The 26,712-nt window shown below is 38.2% G+C and overlaps 1 protein-coding gene across 1 annotated transcript in view; it reads left to right on the forward strand.

Annotated features, from left to right (window-relative positions):
• Positions 1–26,712, forward strand: part of KIAA1328 (KIAA1328 ortholog) — a 143,431-nt gene that overhangs the window by 49,954 nt on the left and 66,765 nt on the right. Inside the window, exons 5-7 of the mRNA XM_010007135.1 lie at positions 14,970–15,097; positions 15,984–15,986; positions 23,461–23,465. Of these exons, the coding sequence (XP_010005437.1) occupies positions 14,970–15,097; positions 15,984–15,986; positions 23,461–23,465 (136 nt within the window). The remainder of the gene's footprint in view (positions 1–14,969; positions 15,098–15,983; positions 15,987–23,460; positions 23,466–26,712) is intronic.

Below are 26,712 nucleotides of genomic sequence, written 5' to 3' on the forward strand. Positions count from 1 at the left end.
CCTGCTGATGAGTTAGAGGTGTGTGCTTTAACTGTCACCAAGGAAATGTCAGGAAGTTGGACAGTGTTTTCTAATAATTACTATTTTATATATTCTTATTTGAGTATACTTTTAAAGGGTCATAATGTGTGTTTTTTAATACCTTGTCCTCAGAGCTGGGGAATTTCTCTTCTCTCAAGGGTTTCAGGGGAGGATGTGGTAATATTTGCAGTTGTGCTCAATTTGCTCTTATCCTCCAAACTGGAAAATATTTATCACGTAGAACACCACTTAAATGTAAAGGTTGTTTTTTATACCTCCTCCATTTTATAACCTTGGAAACTCTGGCAAAATGATAGGCTCAAAACAGTCACACAAGAGTGGATCTTACTCAGTGTAGTGTAAATGGAAGCCATTCTGTTAGTGAAAATGCAAAACACAAGAAAAATCTTTATATTGGTTCCTACAAGGTTAAGTCTGTAGTGAGCTTCAAAGGTCCTGCATCTGAGGAAAGTGGTAACATGAAGAAAGTATTCAGTATGGAAGATCATATAGAGATCAAGAGAACTGGAAGTAAAGTCAGCAAAGTAATATATCTAAGAAATCTTTGTATAAGAGAGAAAATAGAAGATATGTTGTAAACTTAAATTTTCTTTAAAACTAAAGGTTTTAGAAACAGAAGACATGAAGGTAAAAGCTTGAAGGGGAAGGGAAAGGAGCAGTTAAGACCATAAGTAATGTGATGATGACTGTAGAAGGGTATGAAGTAAAAGAGAAGCTGGGTTTTGTAGGAATGAGTGAGGAGTGAATCATGAACTGCATAAGGCACTGGGCAGAAAGCACTACATCACTGACAAGAGGAGGCTACATCTAGCCCTTGTGAAATTGGAGGGCATGCTTTTATACTGGGGGCAGTTCAGCTGTTACATTTAACATTTCACTTGGGCATGCACACAGTCTGTTGTGTTTAGTGCTGATTCCAGTACAGGCTGCTTTTCCAAGTGAAACTTAGCATCATCAGTCTTGCTTTGAGAACCAAGCTTAACTAAGAGATCTACTTCTAGCTCTTCTGTTTGTGAAGAAGGTGGCCCTTCCTCTCTCAATCAGTATGCTGCTGAGTTGCATGGCCTGTGGCTATGTAGACTGAAAAAATACTGAGGAAATCTGAACTTCAGCATTCATCTTTGAGAGGTGACTAGACTTCATTTCCTCTGTCCATCCATTCAGCACCAGAGCTTCCACTGAATATAAAAACTTGCCTTAAACATAATTCAGAGCCTTATAACAAAACATGTCCTGTGGTTAACCTTTAATACAATGTAACATTTAAAGAATAGTTTGCATCTTTTGCTAGTAAATTACTACATAAATATTTAGATTATGTGCAAATAGGAATGTGGCAATGTATTTCTTTGGCATTTCAGATGCATGGCTGTTTTGCTCCTTAATAAATGCAGACATTAAAAGAACAAGCACACACAAAGTGCTAATTTTAAAGCTTTGCAGCTCAGGGGAGAAAAATCTTTGCATTTTTAGAATGGCTTGTCGTCTCCTGTTGCACAATAGAGAGAAATCATTTAAAACACTTGCAGTTGGATTAAGCTCCTTTATTTCTGATACTTGTCATGGAGTGACATGTCTCACCTGCTAGAGCAGATTGGTAGCAGAGCAACCTGTCAGATCTGAAGATTTTTTGGTGCTGTCTGTTCCTTCTCAATTCAGAGGCAGATGTGTTATGGTACAGTTACTGCTTTAGTTTTTGCCCCTGTCTTGCTTCAGTTCTCTCTCACCTTAATCCTTGGAAGGGGAAGGCAAAAATATATGAAATGTCTCGCTGGTGAAAACTGTCATAAAAGGAGGAAAGTGCTTGTTCCTTTTTTTTTCTTTTCTGTCTTAGCTAGAGATCAGACTATTAGGGAGACTGACCACAAAGCTACACTGCCAGTAAAGGACACAGCAGTTCAGAAAATGTCCTGAAATAGCATTGAAAACTGTTGTAGAATCACTCTGAGATCTAAGACATGAATTCTCTTACTTGTGCTGCACAGACTTCTGTGAAGTTATGTAAATCACGTACCTTCTCTGTAGCTTGTCTTCCCTTTTATGAGATGTGACCTTCCTTGTAGACTTAGCATGCAAGGATGATGAGTTAGTCTATTGATACCTGTAAGTGATTCAGATACTGCAGTGATGAAACTTCCTAGATATTAGTGCAGGAGTAAGTTCCCATTTAAGATGGAAAGGTATGGTGTTTCCTTAATACTGAGCAACTCTGCTGCAGTTTAGGCTTATAAATTAATCCTGCATGTCAAAAGTTTATTCTCTGGGGTCTATTGCTCCTACATGGTCTTGATAATGTTAATCAGTGACAACACCTCACTGGTTGTTCATCGTTTTGTGCCTTGGGCTTGGCAGAAGTATAACTGTATAAACCTGCAGGATCTAGTAGTCTGGTTCACTGAAATGTTCACTAAACACTTTCCTGTCTTGTATTTAGAACTTCTGTGAGAAAAATACTTCTCTAGATTTATTTATTTATTTCTATTTATGGCCCTCTTTTTGAAAGCCAGTCACTTCTAGTCTAGTGCCTTTGCAAGGTGTGCACACTAATTTTCCTTTACTACTTGGTGACAAGAAACAGGTGTTCCCATATAGCTTGGCATACAGGTTACTCTGATGACCTGTTGGTCTGGAAAATACCCTTAATTTCTCTGATTTTTATATGCTCTTGTATAAAGACTACAATTTCCTTATAGTGTCTTTGGTCTGGTGGCTCAGAAATGTATTACAATCATGAAAATGTATTTTGCAGGAAGGCCTTTACAGCATCTGACTTGATTAAGCTTTACTAAGCATCCATGGTGAGCCCTGCATTATCTGCAGAAAGACTGGATCACAGATTTTTCTGGTTTTTTTTATTTTTTTTTTTTTGTTTTTTTTTTTGTTTGTTTTTTTTTTTTCTGAGAGTGTCTGTATGCATGGAGGCATCTGGCTGTGATTTTATTGTACTGCAGTTAGTAAAGAATTTGCCAAAGAACTATTTGCTTAGTCAAATATTAATCCTGTGAGGTGAGGATATCTGAAAGCATAATTTTCTTGCTGCCAGTATGGAAAACTATGCAAACTCTTTTCAGCTATTTTATCATCTGATAAGCACTTCTGAGTTTAGATTTAAATATTCCTGTCTTCTGGAGTAGTGGCCCTCCAGCACTGATAATCCTCAAGGCTAACACCAGTGTTACTCTCAGAGGAATGACGAACTATAAGAAAGCCATATCCATAGATAAGGAGAAGAGGTTTTGTCTTTTTCCCACTAATATGTTACACTTATACACATAGAGGTGCATATCTTGATATGCTCAATGTAAGAAGAAAAGTTCTCCAGAATGCCAGCTGTTCTTCTGTGATTATAAATATGAGGATTTCGGGAAGAGATGAGTATTTTTCTTGCAGGACACAGTGCTTTCAGAGTCTCATGAAGCTTGTTTTTACCTAAGGCATGTAAACTTCTAAAAAGACACAAGTAAATGTCAGTTGGTCAGTGTCAGTCTGGGAACAGGCCTGTCCAGGAAAGACCCTTTCTCTGATACAAAACTAATCAGCCAAAGCAAGCATCCTTATCTCAAAGAACAGGAGAAAAATCGCAGGAGCTGTAGGTTTAGGTCCTGGAAGTTAAGTCTTTGCTATCAATACTTCTCAGTAGAATTATTCCAGGTCATTCGTTTTCTCTTCTTCAATAAATATTAATATTAATTGTTTTGTCTGAGGGAAAGGAAATTTTGTTAACATGCTTTCTATTAATTTATGAGTGGTAGCAATTCTCTTCAGACAGTTGGAGAAGAGGTAACTTCACTAGAGTTAGCAAATGTTGATATATTTAGCCTGTTGACTGTAGTGTGATGAGAACATAAAATGTCGGTACCGTGTCATATGACCAAGTTCAATATTTTAACGCTGACAGTAGCGACAAGCAATTTGGCAAAGCACAGGGACAGGGTAAGCAAATGTTAATACTTGCGGGTCAAAGTCTCCCAGTGCCCAGAAGCCTGCAGTCAGAATGTTTCTCTGCATTTGATAGCACTGGTCATATTTTTTTGTTGTTACTCTTGATTACCTGAGTACATATAAACTTTTAACTTTCACAGCGTCCTGTAAAGAGCAGAAGGGGACCTTAGGGGAACTCTGTGAAAAATCTCCTCCATTTCATTGTCTGGAACCTGGCTGTTGTGAACACCTGAATCTGTTTGGTTGCTGGACAAATGCATATTCACTATCCTCACTATCCTGAAATGTTTCCAACAGAAATTTTCTGTCTTGATGATTGTGTATCTATTTGGCTCAAAACAATTCTCCTGTTTGTGCAAGAATAAGGTCCAACCTGATCACTTTGGTCTGCTAAGAATGTAAACATTTTTCCTTGTCTGATTCCCTTTCTTTCATATTAGTATTAAGATACGTTGTTCTGGTCTGTCCTGCTATAGCTATGGACACAAATATGTGCACTCTGGGAAAGTGTTGTGCTGTTTGTACCATAGAGCTTCCTTTTAGTTTCTGATGATCCAGATCTGAATAATTTTAAAATGCCTGTTAATTTGAGGATCTGTGGTTCAGTTTTCCTACTTCTAAATTTCCAACTGTCAGGAGAAAAGAAGGTAATTATTCTTTAAGTTAGGAAGGTGGAAGTTTCTTATCTTACAATATGTGGATGTGTCACTTTTTGGTATGTTTGTGAGGGAGCTGAAGTCACAAAATGAAATCCAAAGTACTGGCAAAACAAATTGTTCTTAATTTATTTCCATTTTAAACAGCTCTGTTCAGTTACCCTAGCCATGTCTTCCATTTTGAACTGTGAGATTCATTGTAGAGTAGTTACCTGGAAGAGCAGTGGAATACACCTGATTTCAGGCAATACTATTTGAGACCATAGTGCTGTAAATGATGTAGAAATGTGCATGTATTAATGAGGGGTATAATAGGTTTCAGTGAAAGTGGGAGATAAGATGTGTTAATCTTGTATATTAAATTGTCCTACAACAATGAACCTTATAATGAGGCTGTTATTAAATCTTTTCTTCACTGGCTTCAGTTCAGTGAAATCAGTGCTTTTTGGTTTGGCATGTTTAAGGCCAGCTTTTATAATGAATGACCAACTTTCTGAGGCCTTTGGTGTAATTCTGAAATATCTAATTAGAGGTGTGGCTAGCATATGATGGAAAAGAAAATCTTTGGAGCACTCTGGCATGGAATACTTTCTTTTTTTGGCTTTGGGGACATCTCCTTCAAAATTGCTATTAGTGCGTTTGTAGGGATTTTGATTTGACCTGAACTGCCTTTTAGGAAAAGGAGCATTACTTTTCTCTCATCAACAGCCTGCAAACAGATTGTGTTCTAACAAGGTTAGAAAGACTGTCAAAATAGCAATAGTTTTAAATGAAAAAAAAAAAAAAAAAAAATCTAGAATGATCTGTGATTTTTACATTCTGTGCTGTTCTAGCTATAACACTGAAGGCAGTTGCATAAGAAGGGTAAGATTTCTTGTCTCACTGGTATTTATTTTTTTTCTATTTTGGTCCATCAACATTTACAGAGTTTCATCTCACCACCTGCACCATTTGCAGATAGTCAGATTAAAGTCTTCGTGCTTCTGTCTGAATATGTTATAATTTAAAGGGCTGAGGAAAAAAAGATTTAAATAGCCAGGGTTGATGCAGACTGATACAGAGAGGGAACCACGTGAGGAAGCAGTACACAAAAGACTTCGTAGTAGCCACCAGGTTTCCTTCTCTGTACAGACTTGAATGAGGACTCTCATTCTGAGAGTGGTGGGAGCTTGGCTGAAAGAGAGTCTGTTTTTCTCCATCAGCGTTTTACTCATTTCAGGGCTGTAAGGAAAAGGTTCAAGGAGAAATATCAAGTATATAAAATGGAAAGTGATGATTCATTGGTTCCTGCAAGAAAGCAACAAGACAGACACTTCTGTGTATTCTTAGGTGATCCCCATTCTGATGGTAACTGAGACCAAGCCTGTTCAGCTTTGTTATAAAATGAGTTGATGTTTTGTGGTGCTATATTCTCATTCCCTGCAAAGCAGACAGCTTTTTGATTTACTATGCTTGTTCTTTAATTGAGATGGAGGTGCTGTAGCTTTGCTCTCAGTAAGTTCAGGTTATACATTCCGTTTCTCTTTTGCCTCTTCATCCCCTTTCCTCCATGCATCTGACTCTGAGCTTACATTTATCCTGTTAAATAACTCCTCTCACTGTGTCTGAACATAAGAGGCTGAGCATCCTTCTCAGGTACCTCAATTCCTGTATAGGCTAAAAGCCCCTTATCACTCCTTGAGCTTCTGCCAGGAGCTCTATTTTCAAATTAGAGTAAAGAATATGGATGTCTTAATATTGAGTAGCACTGATATGACAAATAGCTTTGTGTAAACAGGAACGGTGGCTACTGTGAAAGATTTTTTAATTCTCACAAAGGCCTGCAAGTAAAATAGCAAGTATTTCCAGTGATAGGTGTGTTACGTGGAGCAGTGACTGCCTGTGTGGGTGAAGGGGGGTGTAATTTGAGGAGGAACGGTAGCAGGAGGATTGCATAGTGGATTTTCGTGTTTCAAAGTGATGTGTAAGATCCCTGTCTGTAACAGAATTATCCTCAAAATTCGACAAAAGCTCTGTGGAAGTTCTCTTAGGAGAGCGGTAATATCCAGAGAGGTCACTAGGTGGAGCGGCAGGTCCATGTTTCTTGTGACAAGAGCTGACCAGTGCTTTTGTCGGTTTTGCAGATGCACATATGGTAGAATATTATCATTTTATGGTTACAATTATGAGCAATTTGATAGAAAATGAAAGCTGAATTATGCAGTGTTCCTTTTATTTGTTTAATTTTGCACTCTAAATATGCAAAAGGAAAAAATAGCACTCTTTCTGTGGATGGTGATAGGTGCAATACCTTCTTTTGGTTTTCACAGGTTGAGATTATTTTCTGTCGTAAATGATGAAATGTGTGGTGTTGTTCTCGGATGCTGGGACTGTTTTGCACAGAAATTGTATATGGCTGAATCTTCAGGCTCTGTTTTTCCTTGAAAAAGGATCATACATTCACTGACTGATAGACCAAAAAAAAAAAAGTAACAAGTTCCTTAACAGTTTCCAATAGAAGAGGCTGGATAGCTGTGCCACCTAAGCCAATGCCAAAGGAAATCTTTAAATTCTAAAAGTTGCTATAGATGTTGGCAGAGCTCCCTTGAAAGGAATGAGTATCTTCTGAACAAACACTTGCCAGTGAAGTAAGATCTCCTGCCATCACAGTTGTTAAGCCAAAAGTGAAAAATTTTTATGTCCCATGCCAGGACTGGTAGCTTGTTAGGATGATCTGTAGAACCTATATTTCATGTATATCTGTTCTTAGTTTTTCTGTCATCAAATTCCTTATGTTCATTATTATGAAAATGTATGTTTACACCAGTGTGCTAGTGGCATAAGTTGCCTATTTTGTGTTGTGTTCCTTCCTCCTTTTCACTAGAAAGTTACTAGCACAGCCAGCCTGCAGAGTAAACCTTTTTCTTTTTTCTTTGCTTGTAAGTATGCTTTTGTTTGTATTAATGAAGATAAGGCTGTAGATGTTTTCTACTTGGAATGGAAAGTGCAGAGTCTGAGATGGTATTTGCATTTATTGATCCAGGCACATCTGCTGGCATATGATGGCGTGTGATATTTTTGTCCTTACCCACCTTTGAACCAGAGAACATGGCAGATAAGCTGTCCAGTTTGATTGGCATATCCTGTGGAAAGGATTTTCAATACCTAGGATCAAATGCTGTTCCCTAAACGGTTTTTGCATTTTGAAAGTATGAAGGAGATTTCTCTGAGTTAATGTATTAGGTTGGGAATTAGTTTTAGATTTAAATGCTTTCCTTGCTCTCGTTAAATCATACTGGCTATCTTTTTGTTCGGCCAATTTTAGATGCACTATATTTATATTGTGCATCTCAATATTTTTCAGTATGTTTAAAGCAAACTTGGGAATTTCATCATCTGGATGGAATAGAGCATCTTAGCAGATAACATAAAATGCAGTTTGTCCATAAAAGGAATTAAAAGAAAAATTACAAGTACTAGGAATAAAACATGCTGGAGAATTTAGCCACAGTAGTAAATCTTGTATCTTTTATTGCTATTTTTTAGGATCAATTTTAACAGATGCCCTACAGGTGGTGTGGGTGGAGATGGAAAGATTACTTTTTAAAAATAATTAATTCAGCTGTTTAGGAAACTGTTTTTTATGTCTGTTGCACATCAGTAAGTCCAGAGACTAGATTTGAATTTGATGTTTTACATATGCTTCCTGAAGGCTCCAAAAGTCAGCCCTTGCTTTGTCCCTAACTTTGCTCTTAAATCTGTAGCTTTTCTTTAGGTAGGTAACCATAACTAATTTGTATGCACCATATGCAGTCTTGGCTCACTTCAAAGTGTAATCAAGTCATGAACTAATTACAATACCATATTCCCAAAGAATGTAAATTTAATTTCCCTTCAAACAGAATAGGAATGTATTAAGCGATTCCTTTATAAGAAGGCTGTGGCATTCAACAACATAATGCTGATTCTCCAAACAGAAGTGAAGTTCTTAACTTCTGTGGACCTTGTGACCTTTTTCCCTATGCATCCTCCCTTTTTATTCTCGCATCTTTAGTTAATTTACTGACTGGATAACAACATTAAAATATTCAAGTATAAATTAAAATGTGACTGTTGGGCTTCAGATTGGAGATCACTCTATCTTATTGTATGTGACTTGCTTCTTTATAGAGTTTTCAGAAATGTGCTTCCTGAGGATTTTGGATCAGAAAGAGATAGTGTTTTGAATTGAATACTCATAAGGTTCAGACTCACACCAGATGATTTCTTTAATACATTGAGAAGTGGATGTGCAGAAAGTTCCCTACAGGTTCTTAGCCTCACTGTGCCAAGGAGTCCACATAAACTCAGTTATATAAGAATGAGAGAAGTGAAGTTGTTCATAAAACATTTTATTACCTTCAGTCTTTGCAGCATCTTCAGAGTTTAGATAATAAACCTTCATAGAAGTTACTAGTCTTTACCCTTTCACAGAACAATGATTCACATAGGTTCAAGCCACTTATTTTATTTCTCTTAATTTTAAAGGCAGAAGAAATATGTTAGGGCTGACTTTGATCTGTGTTTGGATAGTTTGATTTCTGAAATGCAGTCCTGTTACTGCTTTTCTGAGATGAGATTATCACAGCAAAGGATTGTATATGTATTAAGCACAATTTGTGTTTTAAAATTAAATGTGGATTAACTTCCAATTAAGTATGTAATTGTTTAATGCTAAAGGAAAGCGTTTAGAATATCTTAGTTTATATTTTAAAGTGTTTCTTTTAGATGTTAATTCATTAATACCCGCAGTTTATTTTTATTCATATGACTTTTTATATGTAAGTAGTTGAAGCTGCATTATTTTAATCCTTTCTTTGGTTAAGGAAGAAGAGAGCCTGCAGGTGGAAATCAGAATGACATACATATTGCTGCTTTTCCAAAAGGCATGATATCTTTTTCCTGCTGATATGCAAAATATTAAGAAGATAAACCTCATTGCCTCATGTGTCAAAACACTGAAAAATATATGCTTAGGTGATGCGTGGGAAAATGTGGGCCCACTTCAGATTGAGCACACTTGTGTAGTATAGTTTGCCATGAGGCTGTTGTGGGCCTTTTGGGCACTGTACATTTTGTTCCTTTGTATTATGAGCATTTAAATATAGCTTGAGCCTCATTGTAGTTACAGACATAGTATCATTTGGAGACCCAGCTGTGCTGGGTCTTAGCCTTCATTTAAGTTTGGTGAAATTCTTTCTTATTCCTGCAGCAGCATTCTAAGTAATTTTTAGGCTTCTGAGTAACAGTGCACTGATATGCCATAGCAGTACAAGGTGTCAAAGTTATAGATGCAGAGATGTGTCAAACAGATGTGAGCTTGCTTTGACATTGTTCAAGTTGCCAGACACAGTCCAGCTGCATTCTGGACACAGTGTAGAGTTGATGTTGCAGCCAAACTAAATAAACCCCACAAAAACCATCAAAGCAAGGTAAATCAGATGAGGTGTGAAGTGTCCGATGCTGTAGTGTAGCTGTGCACGGTGGCTTGAAAAGATCTGGCTTGTGTGCACCTATCTGGATAGCAGGCAGATGAGCTCAGGTCTTCCTCCAACTTACCTGAATAGATTCTTATTTGGAGACTGAACACCTCTCTTTCAGTGCCCAGCCCAGTTTCAGCAACTTGGTGTCAGTGGTACTTCCTCAGCATCTCCCTCTTGGTCTAATTTTTTTCACAGCTGTTGTCTTAAGAGACTACCTGAGGCAGTGAAAAGAGTTTGGTCTTTGCTGAAACTGCTGATGATAACTAGTCAGCCTTCTAGATCGGTGTCCTCAAGCAGGGATAACTAGTCAGCCTTCTAGATCGGTGTCCTCAAGCAGGGATGTAAAAAAATTAAATAAATTAAAAAGTGGAGCATGTTGTTGCTGAAGATATTTAACTCTTGTGTTCTTCTGGTCATGAATCAGAGTATGAAGCCTTGAATGAAGGGATGGTCCAAGGTGGAGCTACAGTTAGGGAACATATGATTTAGTCATCCCTGGGTGGCTTGTTCGATGCTTGTGAAGTCTCTCAGGGCTTGTCTGCATGGATGAGTGCAGGCAAACTTGCACTCCAAGCTAATGAGGTGCAAGATGAAGGTGTGCCTGAGCTGTGTTAATTTACAGGTACAAGACTCATGTCTTGGTGCTGACTTCTGGAGTGTAGGACTGCTGGATTGCAGACATGGTGGAAGACTCCCTGTGCCACAGTTTTTTTCATGTGTGAAAAGGGAACACTAGAGTTTATGCCTGTCTCAAAAATGCTTGTGACAAGCTATTGAGAAAGGATTCATTAGATGAGGAGTTCTCATGACTACTCTGAAATACAAGGTTTTTGTTGTTAGATTGCAAAAAAAACCTCAGTTTTGTTCTTCTCCCTTGGTAAGAGTTTCTATAAAAGTTTTTCCAGCCTCAAATTTCTGTGATTGGAGGCTGCTTTAATTTTTTTTATTTCTTCAAAATAAAAATAAGCAAAATCAAACAATTGTCTTTGCATGATACAGACTGAAAAAGCCTCTGTAGAGCTCAAAATTTTTAGAGGAAATTGGTGGATGTTCTAAAGCAAGACCCTTGGTGGTTTAAGCTGGGCTTCACTTATAGTCAAAAAGACAGTGATTGTACTGCAAAGCGTATGGGAGGTCAGTGGGTATGTTAGATAGAGACTGGCACTCTTTTACCCACCTTTTTTTTTTCCCCTCCAGGTTCTGGGAAAGCAAAGAACTGTAGCTGTCTGCCCTACTTCAGCTTGAGAGGGCTAAAAGTGTTTCAACAATGAGTAAGCTGGGAGTAATTGGTGTAGTCATACAGCAAACTTAAAAGCCTGATGCATAACAGTGGAGCTGGAGAGAAAGTAGTGGGGTTGAGACTTAGAGGTGGATGGACCTTACTAGACAAGTCTCTGCTTCTTGAAGATGTAGCCCCCTCTCCCAGCAGCCTATTCCTTCTCCTTGCTTCATGACAGTTCTTGCACTTAACTGACCATTTTGCATTGCTTTGTAAGTTTGCTGGGTCCTTGGAGTGAGAGAGAGGTTTGGGAGAGCTGTAGAGCTGATGCAGATGGAGGGAGTGAGACTCCGTGGAGTGAGTGGGAGTGTGTCTTTGGCAGCAGTTGAGCATTATATTGGCTGTGCCTTCTCGTGAAATCTAACCCTTAAGAAAAAGCTTTGTTCCCTACCTAATGTGTCTCTCCCTGGAAAATCTGTTCCTGGCCTCTGTAAGTGTGACACTGCTGCATGCTAGCAGTCCCCCTTTCTCAAAGCCTACTCTATCTCCACTGAGGTTATTATCTCTTAGGGGCCATAAATGAACTCTTAATTCTGCGACTTACATTCAGTGATGAAATTGGATAATTTATTCTATAAAGTATATAGTACTTGCAGTATGACATGAAAATGTGGCTGTTGAAATTATTTTGATTTTTTTTTTTGTTCCCCTCAACATACAATCTTAATACTTTGCTAACAAACTGCATAAAATGTAAGACTCAGATATATTCAGATGTCTATTTCTTGGACATAAAACTATACTGTTCAGTGAAATGCTAAGTAGCACTTCTCTCAGGTAACAAACATCCTGTAAATCCAGTATTTGTGCTCCTGAACACATGAAGAAATTCCTGATGTGAGCATTCAGGCCCATTACTTTTTCTGTGGAATGCTCATCTGTGGGACTTGTTATCCTATAGGGTTTTTTCGATCTTATAACATTCTCTTTTAAAACCAGATTATAAAAATACTTACCATTACCTCTGTATTTGTGTAGAAACTGTATTGCCATAGTACATGTGTGCCCTTGTTATTACTAAATCAGTTTGATGTTTTTGTGGCAGTGTTGTGTATTGCCTGGCAAAGTTGTAGCAAGGAAAAAAAAAAAAGAGATAATCTTGCTGCTTTTAGCAAAAATTCAATAGAATAGAAGAGTAAGATCTAATATTAAAGCTTTTTTCCATGAGAACATATTCTGCAGTAAATGTACCAGCACATTATGGAGAATTATTGGACTTACAGCTATTCGGCATATGTCTTAAAAAAAATGAACTTTTTTCCCCTCCCCCCCATTTGAAGCTTCATGTTTACTTACCAAGCAAAGCAGGACTTTGGACTCTTAAACCACAGTGGCTGTAACAATACTTTACTTACTGTAGAGTGGCTGTGTGAATGAACAAGGTTTTAATCTTCCAACACAGGAGGATTTAACAGTTACAGTGCGGATCAAATCTTAGAAGAATTTCAGGGATATGTTGGCTGCTGTTCAAGCTCATGTTAACTATTGCCCTTCCCACTCATGATCACCTAACTGACCCTTGGACAATCAAGGATTTATTTGCACACTTTCCTAATGTTAACTTCACATGTCATGTTTTAAGCTGGATTTTAAATAAATTCAGCAGTTGCAAGTAAGAGGTGGTAACATCATGTGTACAGCAAGGGCTCTGCAGTCTATAAAACACAATTTGGGCGTCTCTATTATGGTATAGTCACACCATGTATGTGCTAAGCTTGGGAGTGAGGGCAATCTTGCCTAGCTTTCCAGCAGGAGTGATACTAACAGTGTGGTGGAGAGTGAGGGTGGGTGCATGGCCATCAGCCGTGTGCTGCAGGGCCATTTAGGGCACACGTTCCTTGTGCCACCTGTGTGCTAGCTGGAGGGAGAAGATACTAAAAGTCTGTTTTGTGGGGAGGGGGTTGCTGGAAGCAAAGTGAATTAAGAGGGCTGTAAAAAATTGATAAAGATAGAACTGTCTGTTTTTATATTCTGCCACATAACATGGGTTTAAATGAATTTCCCTATAATTTGTCTTCAAATACTGACATATAACTCTTAGGCTGTATAAATGAACGGGCTTTTTCTAGAGTAAAATTCATGCCCTGCGTCCAGACTAATATGTTCACCTACTATAAACATTACTGCCTATGGTTACAACTAGAATAAAAATTTCCTTTTATATACATCATAGCTGGCAGAGACTCCTGAGACCACCACAAATCATTTCAGCCTTTTGGTACTCTCTGACGAAATGAACTGAAATGTAAAACATCTCAGGCTTCAGGCAGGCTGGCTCTGGAAAGCAATTAGCTTGTTTAGACCATTGTTAGTACCCTCCTATATTTCCAGGTGCTGAGTAAAGATGTTCTAAGAGCTCTCCTTATTGATTTAAACATTGAGGTCTAATAACCTCCCATTCCTTCCTAAAATGTCTTGTATATTCTCTATGTAGTCTTTTATTTAAAGGAAAAAAAAAACAAATGAACAAAACCCTGGCAAGGCCCCCGCTTCCCCCCGCTTTCCCCCGCTTCCGCCTGCTTTCCCTCGCTTCCCTCCTGCCAAAGAACAAGAAGAAGGGAAAAAAAACCAACAAACCACAAACCTCAGGGTCATAACAGGGAATAACAAAGCAGTGAGTTATTTATGCAGCCATGATTGGCAAAAATGATTGCAACATGAATTTGCCCAGAAGCAATGATTAGATCATAAAAATGTTAAGGAAATCTGTAACTCAACACCATTTTATAGATTGAAGAAGTTTTTGTTCCCTACCTTAATTGCTGTGACTTGTTATTAAAGTATTTATTCTGAGTAATCTCTTTGGACAGCGAGCCCTTATTCCATCTGCATGCATAATTAAAAGTGAGGGGGGGGAGAGGGGAGCAGAAATGGTTTACCATGCTACACGAGCAAGGGAGGGAATTACACAATGACAGGTGAAGAGCAGATTTATCTCCTGTTGGAATTTCAATGCTTCAAGCAAGACAGGACACTGTTGCTTGCTAATATCCTTGCAAACACCACAGTTGCTGCTTCTCGAGATTACTGTCCAAAAATCATTGCTGGTGTCTGAAAGGCCTGTAGCGCTGCATCTGTGGCTGTGCGTTTTGGAGCCATTGGTGCTCAAGCAAAGAGATTGGATTTGGATATGGGGGCTTGTGAATCCATGTCTGTGCTTAAAAATGGACTATTTACTTACTTGGCTGGCTATTTATTTATTTATAAATAAACATTGGTTGTGTCTGGCTTTGCTGAATACAAATCAGAGGGTTGTAATTGTTCCAACTGAAACAATGTCATCACCTGCCTCCTGCTGCTATCCCTTTTCCAATGATAAAAGAATTTGGTGCAATTCTTCTTTTTCCAGTCTCAAATAGAAAGAAGGTTGTACTTGAATGTTCATCTCTAGGCAGATTTATCATCATTAGGCAGCACTCAAACACACAGTATCTGTTTTTAAATTGAACTGTTATGGATCTAAATCAGATTTACACAGAGCAAGTTGGTATATATTTGACTCTAACTATTCACTAAATAATATTTTTGCCTTAACTTCTGATGTCTTACCTCTGCAGCAGCAGTACAGAGAATGCCAGGAACTTCTGAGCCTTTATCAGAAGTACCTAGCTGAGCAGCAGGAAAAACTATCACTCTCCCTTTCTGAACTCAGTGCTGCCAAGGAAAAGGAGCAGAAGGTAAGCTCTTTTCTCCCCTCTCTTTTTTTAATGATGTCTTGGAAACATCTTTTCTCTTATACTGGAAAAGCAACTTTAAGAGTGTTGTCTTGCTTTATACATTGTTGAATACTGTTTTTTTGATTGGCTTCCCATGATTCCTTCCCTTAATACACAGATTGCAGGGAAACAAATACAAAACCCCAATAAGTCAATCAAATGGGTGAAGTTAATTCACGATATTGTAATGGAGTAGGAGTCATAGGCACCCATGCCTCCTCTAGCAAAAAGGTTCAGATGCTCTTCTGTTTTTTGTCCTGTTTCTTAAACAGTAAAATAATTGCAGTCACTATAGGTACAGCCTTTCAGATTTTCACTGTGGCTTTTTTGGATTGAAAAGGACATTACAGATGATGTATTTGGTCAATAAATGCTTTCTCAAGTCTGTAAGGCAGCCCATCTGATTTGAGCTGTTTATAGAAGCCCTATAATTATAGATGCAGTTTAAAAAGGGAAAATGTTGACAAGAGATGTAACGTATTAAGTGGTAAAATGTTTCTCAGACACATGCACCTCAAGACTTGAAAACATGGCAGCTTGATGTTTTTGTGTTGCTTTTTATTTTTATTTGTATTTTTTTTCCCTGATAGATAGGTACTTGATGGGCATCCCTGCTGATGGCAGATTATACCCCGGAAATGAAGGCTAGTTATGCAGGTGCTCTACCTAATGTTCTTACCTGCTATTTTCTTTCAGTAGCTTTTGTCTGCAGATCTCCAGAGTGTATTCTACCTAAGACAATGCCTTTTTTATAGGTTGGGCCCTTGGTACTTTCTCTTGCTGGAAGAGTTTTAAAGGCTTATAATAGGGCTTAGAAGTACAGTCATAATCAGAGAGTATCCAGAAGATGGTGTGATTCTGGCCTCTCAGTGGTTCCCTACTAACAAAATTGCACAGACAGATTCAGAATCTCAGAAGCCTGTGAAGGAAGGGGTGCATTTTTAATTCTGTTCAGGAAGGAGGTAGCAATAGTACTCTGGCTTCACTGGCATCAGGAATTGGTTTGTTGTTGGTTTTTTTTAATCCTGCTGTTGGGTTGTTTTGTTTCTTTTTTTGTAGAATGTGTTGTTGGACATTGAGTTGTTTATCAGGCTTTTAGCCTTTATAAACATTTTCTTTTTGTTCTTTTGTATTTTTATCTGCCATCCATTCTGTGATGGTGTTGAACTCAAAATAAACCTTTTTCTCTGAGGATGGGTTATGCCTGTGTTCTCGTTTGTGATATGCAACTTGCTGGGGATCTCTGTGGAAAAGTCCAGAGGATGCCATGTAGCCCAACAGCACTCTGGCAGCTTTGTTTGGGATGATGCCACTACTTCTCTCAGGTTTTGCCATCACCTTTCACCTTTAGCCTTTCAACATTTATCACACATGTCTTATAGAATCATAGAATGTCAGGTTGGAAGAGACCTCAAGGAACATCTGGCCCAATCTTTCTAGGTACTACTATCATTTATATGAGATGGATCAGCCCCCTGTCAAGCTGAGACTTAAAACTGTCCAATGTGGGAGAATCTGCCACTTCCATTGGGAGACACTTCCAATGTTTCACTGTCCTCATGGTGAAAAACTTACCTCTTGTGTCCAATCAGAATCTCCCGAGGAGCAACTTGTGCCCATTACCCCTTGTCTTTTTCATGTGACTCCTTGTAAATAGGGAGACTCTATCTTCTTGGTAGCCATTCTTTAAGTACTAGCACATGGTAATAAGGTCTTCCCAAAGCTTTCTTTTCTCAAGGCTGAACCAACCTAGTTTTCTTATCCTCTCATATGGCAGGTCCTCTAATCCCCTGATGTCCAGTGTAATCGTATCTACAGTGCTAAAGGAGAGAAGCAGATAGTAGGAAACCTTCAGCCCTGCAAGTGTCAAATCAGCATCTGATGGTACAGCAATCCACGTTCATCTCCCCTTATTCTTCTGTCTTCCTAATTATTGTACGCTCAGAGACTTCTCTGAGCATGTTTTCCAATTTCATCTGCAAAGATCTATCAAGCTTATCTTTGATCCCATTACTTATTTTCTCTATTCTTACAGATACTTTAGTCCAGAAATGCAAATTCAGATATTATATTGAGGTTTCCCTTGACATTTCATTTATGGTTATCAAGTCTACATCTCCAGCCTAGCAGGTCTGAAATGACCATAGCTTTCTTGCCTTGTGCAAAGCTTTGTAGACATAGGAAAAGACCTGTAAGAGCATGTATCAACTGTATTTTCTTGCAGCTTGCAAAATATTTCTAATGTTTCTTGCTTACCTCTTCAATTTTCTCTTTCTATGGAGTCATGGTAGACATAGACCTGCTTATATCTTGAATGCGTTTCACTTTATAAATCATTCCCTCTTTTCCAAACAAGCTCTTCATGCTATGTTTCTCCTCACAGCTCAGAAACTGTAGAGAGATTTCCAGGACTGCCTCATCGCATTGGTTCTTTTCCTAACACACTCCTTCATGTGATTGCTATCAAAACCCAAAAAAGTCACTGTGCTGCTTCTTGTTAGGCTTTTCTGTTGCTTTTACACACCTTCTTTCTTGCTGTCTTTTTGTGTCTTGTTTTAATACCTGAATTGAAAGCTCTTAGTATTTCAGTTGGTTTGCTTTTGTTTGAGTGTCATCTTAACATAGTAGTTCAGGCAGGCATAGGGCTTGCATTTCAGAGTCTGACTCAATGGGGAATGCAGCAGGGAAGGATTTTCAGGAGGTAAGAATTGTGAGGGGGTCAGACCCAGAAAATTTGTCTTCTGCTCTGAGTGCTACCCATGCCAGCTCCCTCTGCCTTCTTGAAGCTCTTACGCCCTTCCTCTTTTTGTTTTAAGCTAGACTTTGAAAAAACACTTTGTTCAACTATTAGGTTAAAGGATGTCTTCTTGAATTCTGTTTGAATCCTGATCCATTGGGAATCTTTTCCCTGTTGTTTGTTATTGGCTGGGCTAAGGAAATCCTGGATATATTTGGCTTTAAGTCAATGGATACTAGCTTGCTACCTAGTTTTCCCTTGTTTGGACTATCTAGGAGAGGTAATGAGGATTTCCTACATCAGTTGACTGCTGATGTTACCAGGGCTTCTGTGCTTCAATGTAAAGTGCCATTCTGATTTTCCTGTGTCTTCCAGAAACATGGGACTACGCAGTTATATTCTGTTCTGAAGCAATTCTTTGTTCTCTGTGTTACAAGCTGTTCTTTTTTGTTTCTGTTAATTTTCCCTTCTTTTTTGTATGTTTGTTTTGTTTAATTTCTAATGCTACACCTGTATCTTAACATCACCTGCTTTTTGCCAGTCTGGCTGCTTTATTCTTACAGCACAATAATGCTGACCACGAGCTGTCACTTTCCTCTAGGCTTAGACAGGAATTTGAAAACGTCCTCTGTCAGTGTTTAAATACTGGGCTTCCAGTTGGAATGAGACAATTAACAGGTCAAGAGAATTGCAGGGGTACCAAACACCTATGGCATTGTTGCTAAAAGAGGTGAAGTTGTATGGGAGACAAACAACTGCAGCACCTGTGTCATTTTGGCTGAAAAGCAGCCCTGTTTTGCAGCTATATTGAACTGATACACCTAGGTCGGTGTTAACTTTTATTTTTGTCTGTTTTAGCATCACCTAACAGTAGCAATAATTCTGAAATCACGTTTTCCTCTTACCTAACATTGCTTCCTTATAACTAAAGTCAGTCTTCAAAATTTAAAGAAGCTTTCTTGTAGCACTGAAATAAAATTGCTGGGAAGATGGTGGTGAGATGATTTAAGACAGAACTTTCATGGAGTCAATAATCAGTAACTGGAACATGGAGCTTCCTTTTTTTGTGAGATAAAGTTAATTCCATTTGAAAAGATACTTAAGGTGACATGAATTGAATTATTCAAACTGGTCTTCTCAGCATTAACTCTAGGTTAATATCTCATGATGCCTCTGGTTTCATTATAGGAGTTATAAGTACATAACTTTTTATAATAAATTCAATACCTAGAAGCCGAACTGAAATTGGTTTACCTTCTACCAACCCATAAAAAGAAGCATTAATTGTAGAGTGAATATTAAAGTGGTCACTAAAGTTGACTCAGGCAGATTCAAAGAGATAGCTCTTATGTGAAGGAAGTGAAGAGCTCTACTGAACAATAGGCTTCTGCCCTGGCATTAATAGAAAATACCATCCGTATTAAAATGTAGTTAAACTTATATAAAAAATTATTTTTGTGTGTTCTTTCTGCAGCTTCCAGATGTTCAGTCTTTGCCATTTTAAGAAGCTTTACACAGAGATGTAAAGAATATTGCCCTTGTTCTAGGTAATCAGGTCTGACCTAGTTATGTTGCTGCTTCACTGCCATGTCAAACAGTGGCAAGAATCCAGTTTACTTTGGCAAGTCTCTGGTTGATGAATTTGTAGATGTTCTGCAGTGTGAGGTAGGACTTGAGTCACAAAAGTTGGACAGGAGGCTGATTTTCTGCAGGACATGGATTCTTGAACTACTTTACCTAAAAGAAAGATAATACCTGTAGTCTCAGCGTTGCCTATTAATGTTAATCTTTGAATTTACAAGTACAGCTGGCAGCTTTTGTTTCTTATTTGTGGAAGATTACCAACACATCTGCTAATTCCCTTGATGTACATAGATTTTTGTTGTGTGTGTGTTTTAAGCTTCAGTACTTCCCCCTGTGTAGCAATGGCACAGATACAGAGTGGGATTGTAGACAGAAAGGAATATGAAGAATTTTTCAGTGGGATATCTGCTCTTCTCCTTTCTTGTGTATTATGTCATCTTCCTCTTTTTTGGTGTCTGTGTTTCAGTAATGCCAGAGGGCCTCATCAGGAATGAGGTACTGTTGTATACACTGTGCAAGCATACTGAAAGACATAGTCTGCTTTGGGAAGACTGTAAAATCTTAAGAAGATTAACTTTTGTGGCTAGGGTATTTTCTTTTTTTTTTTTAAATGTTACTATTTCTCTTGAATCACTTGCTTATCTTAAAAATTATTGACACTGTTGTGGTGCTATTTCAAAGTGTAGTCTGAAGGAAGCCTTTTTTTGCAAGGACTAGGAAATCTTGTTCTCTTTTCATGTCAGTGACTAAAATTCTTGTCCGTATCATTGTCATTTTTTGCCTTAATAAGTGTGATTACATACTAAAGCTTCAAACACTGGTTACTTGATTTTTTAATTTTTTTTTCCTTTGAAAAGGATATTAAAACAAGCCAATCTTCAGAAACTCTTTGTTTCTGATTGTCCCCAAACCTTCTCATTCTTCTTTTTTTTCAACACAGGTCACCTTTAAACACATTCTTAACTTGCTTAAAGAAAAAAAAAAGAATTACATAATGCAAAGTGTTTTGAATGCTATAAGATAAACCTGCATGCTAGAATTGACTTTGTCTGTTTACCCAGCTGTAGAGGAACAATGGATGAGCCCATCTGAAAGATACTTGAGAACTGCGATAATAAATAAAGAACTAATTTCACTGTAGATCCAAGGGTATTGGAATAATTTTACGAGGCCAGACAGACACAGAGTTTTAGCATGAATAAATAGTGGTAATAGCTTTGCCTTACCTGTGTTACTTTTGGCAAATCCTCTGATCTTTCTATGTGCCTCTCTTACCTGCAAAAGGAAGAGAACGTTTTTGTCTTCATTCTTCCTGTTTCCGACTGAGAATGTCAGGTTTTGGGTGCTGCTTCATGGTCTTCAAAGTGATTAGTGATGATATTTCAAACTTAGGGTGGTTTGGAGTAGACTACGTTCTAATAGGATGAAGAAAAAACATGTTTTTTCCTTTCACCTCTGGGTTACTAAGTCACAGTCAATTTACCTGTCTTTTCTAAAAAACGCTAACACCAAACAGCGATGCAGATGGACATAAATATTTAAATGAAAAGGAAACATCAGTATTGAAATATCTGTGTATTGCTAACATTCACAATAGAACTCCACCTGCACTCACTCCCCTGGAAATGTGTGGAATAGTAGAGCCATTTGGCTTGCATAAAAGCCCTCTCTCCTTGCATGCTGTGAATGATGCTGTATTTATGATGATAAGCAATTCACTCTCAGCTCACTGCTTAAGAGAGGTCTGAGCAGTTCACTGCTTAACTGAGAGCTATGCCAGTTCACAGTCTCTTTGTTCTATTGTCTTTAATCAGCCTTATCTCTATTCTCTTTAGTGTCTTTTGATTTACTTTTTCTTTATTTTGAAGATGCCTCTTTCATTTTCATCTACGTGGTTTTAAAAACTGTCCCTCCTGGGGAAATCTTTTCCTTAGGTGGACACTCGTCTCTGGTGTGTATTTTTCTGATGTGGAATAAATCTGGAAAAATGACAGTGGCTTCATTTCCAGTAAAACATTGTCTTGGCCTTGTAGATTTCTGATGATATTGTCACTCTTGTGAAAAGACTTCTCTGGGTATTTATGAGCATTTAAGAAATTTATAGCAAGAAATTTGCCTGTCCTGGAGAAGCACCTTACAAACTCTTAGATCAGATAATGCAATTTCTTTAGTAGAACTATCATAGTGACTCTTGGGAGAGACCACTGTGACAGTACTCACCAGCATCCTCTCATTCTCCCTCTGAAGTTGAGAATAAGGCTTTTTCAGTGAATGCAAGGCTTCGTAAGGCTGCACTTGCAGTCAAAGATTTTGAATTGTGCTACATGCCTTGAGCAAGAAAACCTCTGTTCTGCCCTTCACTTTGTGGAGTTACTTGTTTACCATTGGCTTGGGAGCCATTAGGAGTGCAAGCATCCCACCTACCTTCCCAAAGGCTGGCACTTTTGATTATATATTCCATGCATTTGACATTTATATACATTTGACCACTGCATATGTCCTTTGGTTCTGCTCTTTGGTCTTCTTCAAAGGCAAGACTACTGAAAATCAGTTTCTCATGTACTTCTAGCCCCCTTGATTCACCAGCTCCTGGTAACAGAGTTCTCAGATTCCTGTAAGTGTGACAGGTCTTGTATGTTTTGATCAATACGACATTCCTCAGTTTCCTGACTTGTGGAAAACTGGTGCTGAAAACTTCCAAAGTCTCACTGAAAAAGTAGCCTAATGTAACTTTGAAAGTGGCCTTGTTTTAGTGAGGTTTGGACCGACCATATGACTAGCAGAGTTCCCTTCCTACCTGAATTTTTCCATGGCTTTATTCTGTATTCTTTCTTCACTAACCCTACTGAAGAGGGATCACCCTGTGAGAACCTGTTTTGGTGAAAAGTGAGGATGCTTCTGGCCCAGTAGCAATAGTTCAGCAACTGGTCCCATATTTATTCAAGTGGTAATGATTAGAGTTGCTGTTTGTTGCTGTTGAAACAAATAGTAGCTACAGACTAATCTAGTACTTCATAACCTAAATACCTTTATTCATCAGTTTAAATTACAGATAGTGGGATATTAATGGTTGTTATATTGAAAGATAGATGCTTAGCATCTCTTGCCTGCAAAGCACACATTTTTGTGTGATAATCAGGTTGCTTAATTAGAAGTGTCTTCATTTAATGAAAGCCAGGTGATTATCAGTTCAGGACACTATAGCTCGGTCTTTGTATGGCAGAAAGATTTTTCATGAGAGCCAGGCTGTAATTTTCTTTCAGCTAAGAAAGTGGGAATTTGTTATCTGTCTGTACCAGGATGATTGCCTGCAGAAATATCTCTTTAACTTAGTCCTGAATACCCTAAGATTTAACTTAAGTTTTTCATTTTGAACCGTGAAAAGTTCAAACTGAGTTTTTCTGGTGCACAGTTTGCCATTTGAAGTTTATAAGGACTGTCCTCCTGGGATTTTAACCACCACAGGACACGTTCACAAAACTCTTGAGACAGCTGGACTCACTTCCCTGCATAAGCAGAATATATCTGGTGAGGTGGCATCAGCACAGACTGATATTGTAAGACTGCATACACATTGCATGTGTATCACATTGCATGTGATTATGGTTTAGAACAACCTGGTTACCTGCCTCTGGTCCAGTACCATTGCATAACAATTTTTGATTGCCATCTACTCATGACAGATGCCCAAAAAAGTCTCAAATTTTCCACTTTCATGTGTCTAGTTATACACATTTCATTTTTGACTTTTAAGATTTCACAGCTTGGGGTGTAGGTAGAAACAGACCATGCAGACATTCCATCATATGCTGATGATGGTTCATAGTGCTATCAACACAAACAGGGATACAAAAGTTTCTCCTGTCTATGTAAGAAAACTGACAATCTCACGCCCAAGCTGACAGTGCGGATACATAGTTTTTGATGCTGCCTGAGTTAATTCCTAAGATTAGGGGATTCCCTAAGAGTAGGGAAAAGCAAATTATCTGACCTGTCTTGGAAGTCTGGGTTACCTTGAGGTTAGTCTTTGTGTTTAAATATAGTAATTTCTAGTCAATCTGTAGTAGATGCATTTGATTTCATGTTGCATCTTACACCATCTGTTCTCTCCACAAGCAGCAGCAATCCTGTTGGCTAGAACAGGCCAAACAAATTTTTAGAATGTCTTCTGTTTTCTGGTGTGTTACTTAAAAAGCTCCTCTTGCTCACTGGAGCTGGGTCGTGAACATCACAGTGCCTTAGTTGAAAACTGTCAGTTTACAGTGCTCTGATTAAAGTTTCTGCTCTAAAGCTTCAAACAGAGAACTTCTGAGAAAGAAGACATTGTTGCATTCTATGGCTAGGTCAAGTTCCCACTCTTGCACAGGTTAACATACCTTCCAAGCTTCAGCAGAAAAGCTTTCAGTCACAGTCATATCAGGAACATCATTTGAGTCAAGAAACATTTATGTACGTGGTTACAGAAAATGAGAACTAAAATTTTAATAGAGAACTTGTCTCTTTAAATGAGCTTGTGAGACTACAAGGATAGAACAAACAGCCTGTGACCAATTTAGGTCTCTCTTCTGGATTTCAAGTGACAACTGTGCACTTCTTTTCCTGAAATGCATACATTCATCATATAAAGCAGAACACTCTGCTGTTAATACAGCTTATTGACACAGCTCTTCCTTTTAGATAATTATTCTTCAGTGCTCATTCAGTTATGTGCTCTGGGACTCCTGGTGAATTGTGGTTTTGGAGTATTTGATAGTGTCCCTTGTAATGAGTTTGTCGTCAGTATGAAGGAAACAGAGGCTGAGAGAGTTGGGATTATTCAGCCTGGATAAAAGAAGGCTCTGGGGGAACCTCATAGCGGCCTTCCAGTACCTGAAGGGCCTACAAAAAAGCTGAAGAAGAACTTCTTACTAGTTCATGTAGTAAGAGGAGAAGGGGTAATGGTTTAAAACTGGAAGAGGGGAGATTTAGCTTAGACATTAGGAGGAAATTCTTCACTATGAGGGTGGTGAGGCACTGGAACAGGTTGCCCAGGGAAGTTGTGGAAGTCCTATCCCTGGAAGAATTCAAGGGCAGGTTGGATGGGGCTTGGAGCAACTTGATCTAATGTAAGCTGTCCCTGCCACTGCAGGGAGGTTGGAACTAGATAATCTTTAAGATCCTTTCCAGCTCAAACCATTCTATGATTATATGATGTTGATCTGTAACTTTTGCATTATGTGTGGGTAAACCATCTTGGAATCTCCAGATATTTTGAGGTTGAGAGGAACAGGGGACTTGGGATGCACAGTATTATTCAAGTCACGGCATGCACATTCACATGTATGGCAAGGACTTGATTCTGACCGCACTACTGATGCAAAATTCTTCTGTTCTATGTGCCTGGGAGCACAAGCAACCATCATGTGAACATATAGACAGATTGACTTGTAAGTAACCTCTTGTTTTTCAAACCAGTGTATAGCACCTGGTGGAGACACAAACCTATTGCTGAAACACCAGCCATTCAATATTCACACTTGAACAGATGAACATGTAAGCAAACATTGAATGCAACACTGCCTCTGGTGTGAAACAGTAATATTTTTTACTTTTTCTAAATCTTAACACAGAAAGAAGTGCCAGTTTGATTTTTAAAATGTGTATTTAATTTTAGTTTCTACATTCTAGTTAATCAGCAGATGTCAGCCTTTGGAAATGTTATCTTAGGTCCTTTGTGTAGATTCTGAAGCTTCAGGTAAAATGGTGGCATGTCTGGAGGCAGTTCTTTTTACTTGAGAAAATAACTATTCAGACACACGTGCAGAAAGGTCTTTAAATATTTAGGCCTTTGTTTTTCATTTTATCCATGGCAATCTCATGGACATTGACAGGAGGAGTTCTGATTAATATTTTCCATTACTTGTGCTGACCATGAGAATTCTGCATACCATGATTTTACTAGGATTACTGCTGCGGTCTACCAGGTAGTGAGGGCTGGCAAGCAGATGAATTTGGATCAAATTCCATTCTAGTTCTGTCTTGCCATCTAGTTATTTTATTACTTTCTGACTTATTTTCTTGCTCTTTAAATAGAAAGTTATGCCGATTATTTGTTACAGCATGTAAGCTCAGTGAATTTGACAAGCTATGTAAATGCAAAAGTGAATTGTGGGTCTAGTTGTGAGTTTGAGATACTGTAAGGAGAGCTCAGTTGGTCTAGGACCTCTCCATACATAAGTTAATTCTTGTAGAAAGGTAGTCTTTATGCCTGTGCTGGGTTAAAAGGAAAAAGTACTCAGCACAGGGAAAACCCTTCAATGCTCTTTCACACTAGGCACATACATATAATACATGGTTCAATTCAAGGTTGTTTTTATTAATCAGAGGTAAAAAAGATCACACCATCTGAAATGAAGAGTCTGCACTTCTGTAAGTATTAGAAGAAAACTTTGGAGTCCTGTATTAGCTAAACACACAGCTGTGCATTCTTATCTGTTTCTTTAGGCATTAATTCTGTTATAACAGCTTATACAATGTACTGCAGTTATGAAAACAAGCTTATTTATAGCTTTAGAAGTAAATGTAGAGGATAACAGATTTTCTTCTAAATAATTTATTTCAAAATACGTAGGGTTTTTTTTTTCTCTTTAGCTTCATCCATCAGGCTAGGTAACTCAGTGAACACTATCATATCAGGAAATTAACCCCTAATTCCTTCTTCTTAATGATGTGTATGGTGGAAGTACTGTTGGGTCCTTTTGAAGAAAGCACAAGTGAAAGTGAGAGGCATCTCCAGAAGGTGACTCAAATCCAGCTGATGATTCTATTTAGAAGAACGTGGGAACCTTTTTTTTAAAAAATAATTTAAAAATCCTTATTATTTTTTCTAATATCCAGATACTCTTTCTACCTTTTCATGAATGATTAGATGGCATTATCACCAAGGTGATCCACTCCGAAACAAAGTGCACCAATCCCAAGTAATAAGTAAGACTGTGTTTTTTCTTGGTGTGGCTTGTTGATTTTTCTACATACCATTAAAGCTGTTTACATGTTGAACTAATCCCCTGTGTTAAAAATTAGTAAATATTCTAAGTATTCCTTTTAATTTGTCTTCAGCCTTTTTGACCCATGAGTCTTTAACTTCTGTTTGCAAGCATATTCCAGAGGGAAGGCTGCCAAACAGACCTAGCCAAACCACGGATGTTCATTATGCCTTTTTAAACATTTTTTTCCTAATAGGAGCAAGTTAATAGATTGAAATGGCACAAATACT

The sequence above is a fragment of the Chaetura pelagica genome, unplaced genomic scaffold, assembly GCF_000747805.2.
Source record: "Chaetura pelagica isolate M959 unplaced genomic scaffold, ChaPel_1.0 scaffold548, whole genome shotgun sequence".
In the NCBI taxonomy this organism is placed as follows: Eukaryota; Metazoa; Chordata; class Aves; order Apodiformes; family Apodidae; genus Chaetura; species Chaetura pelagica.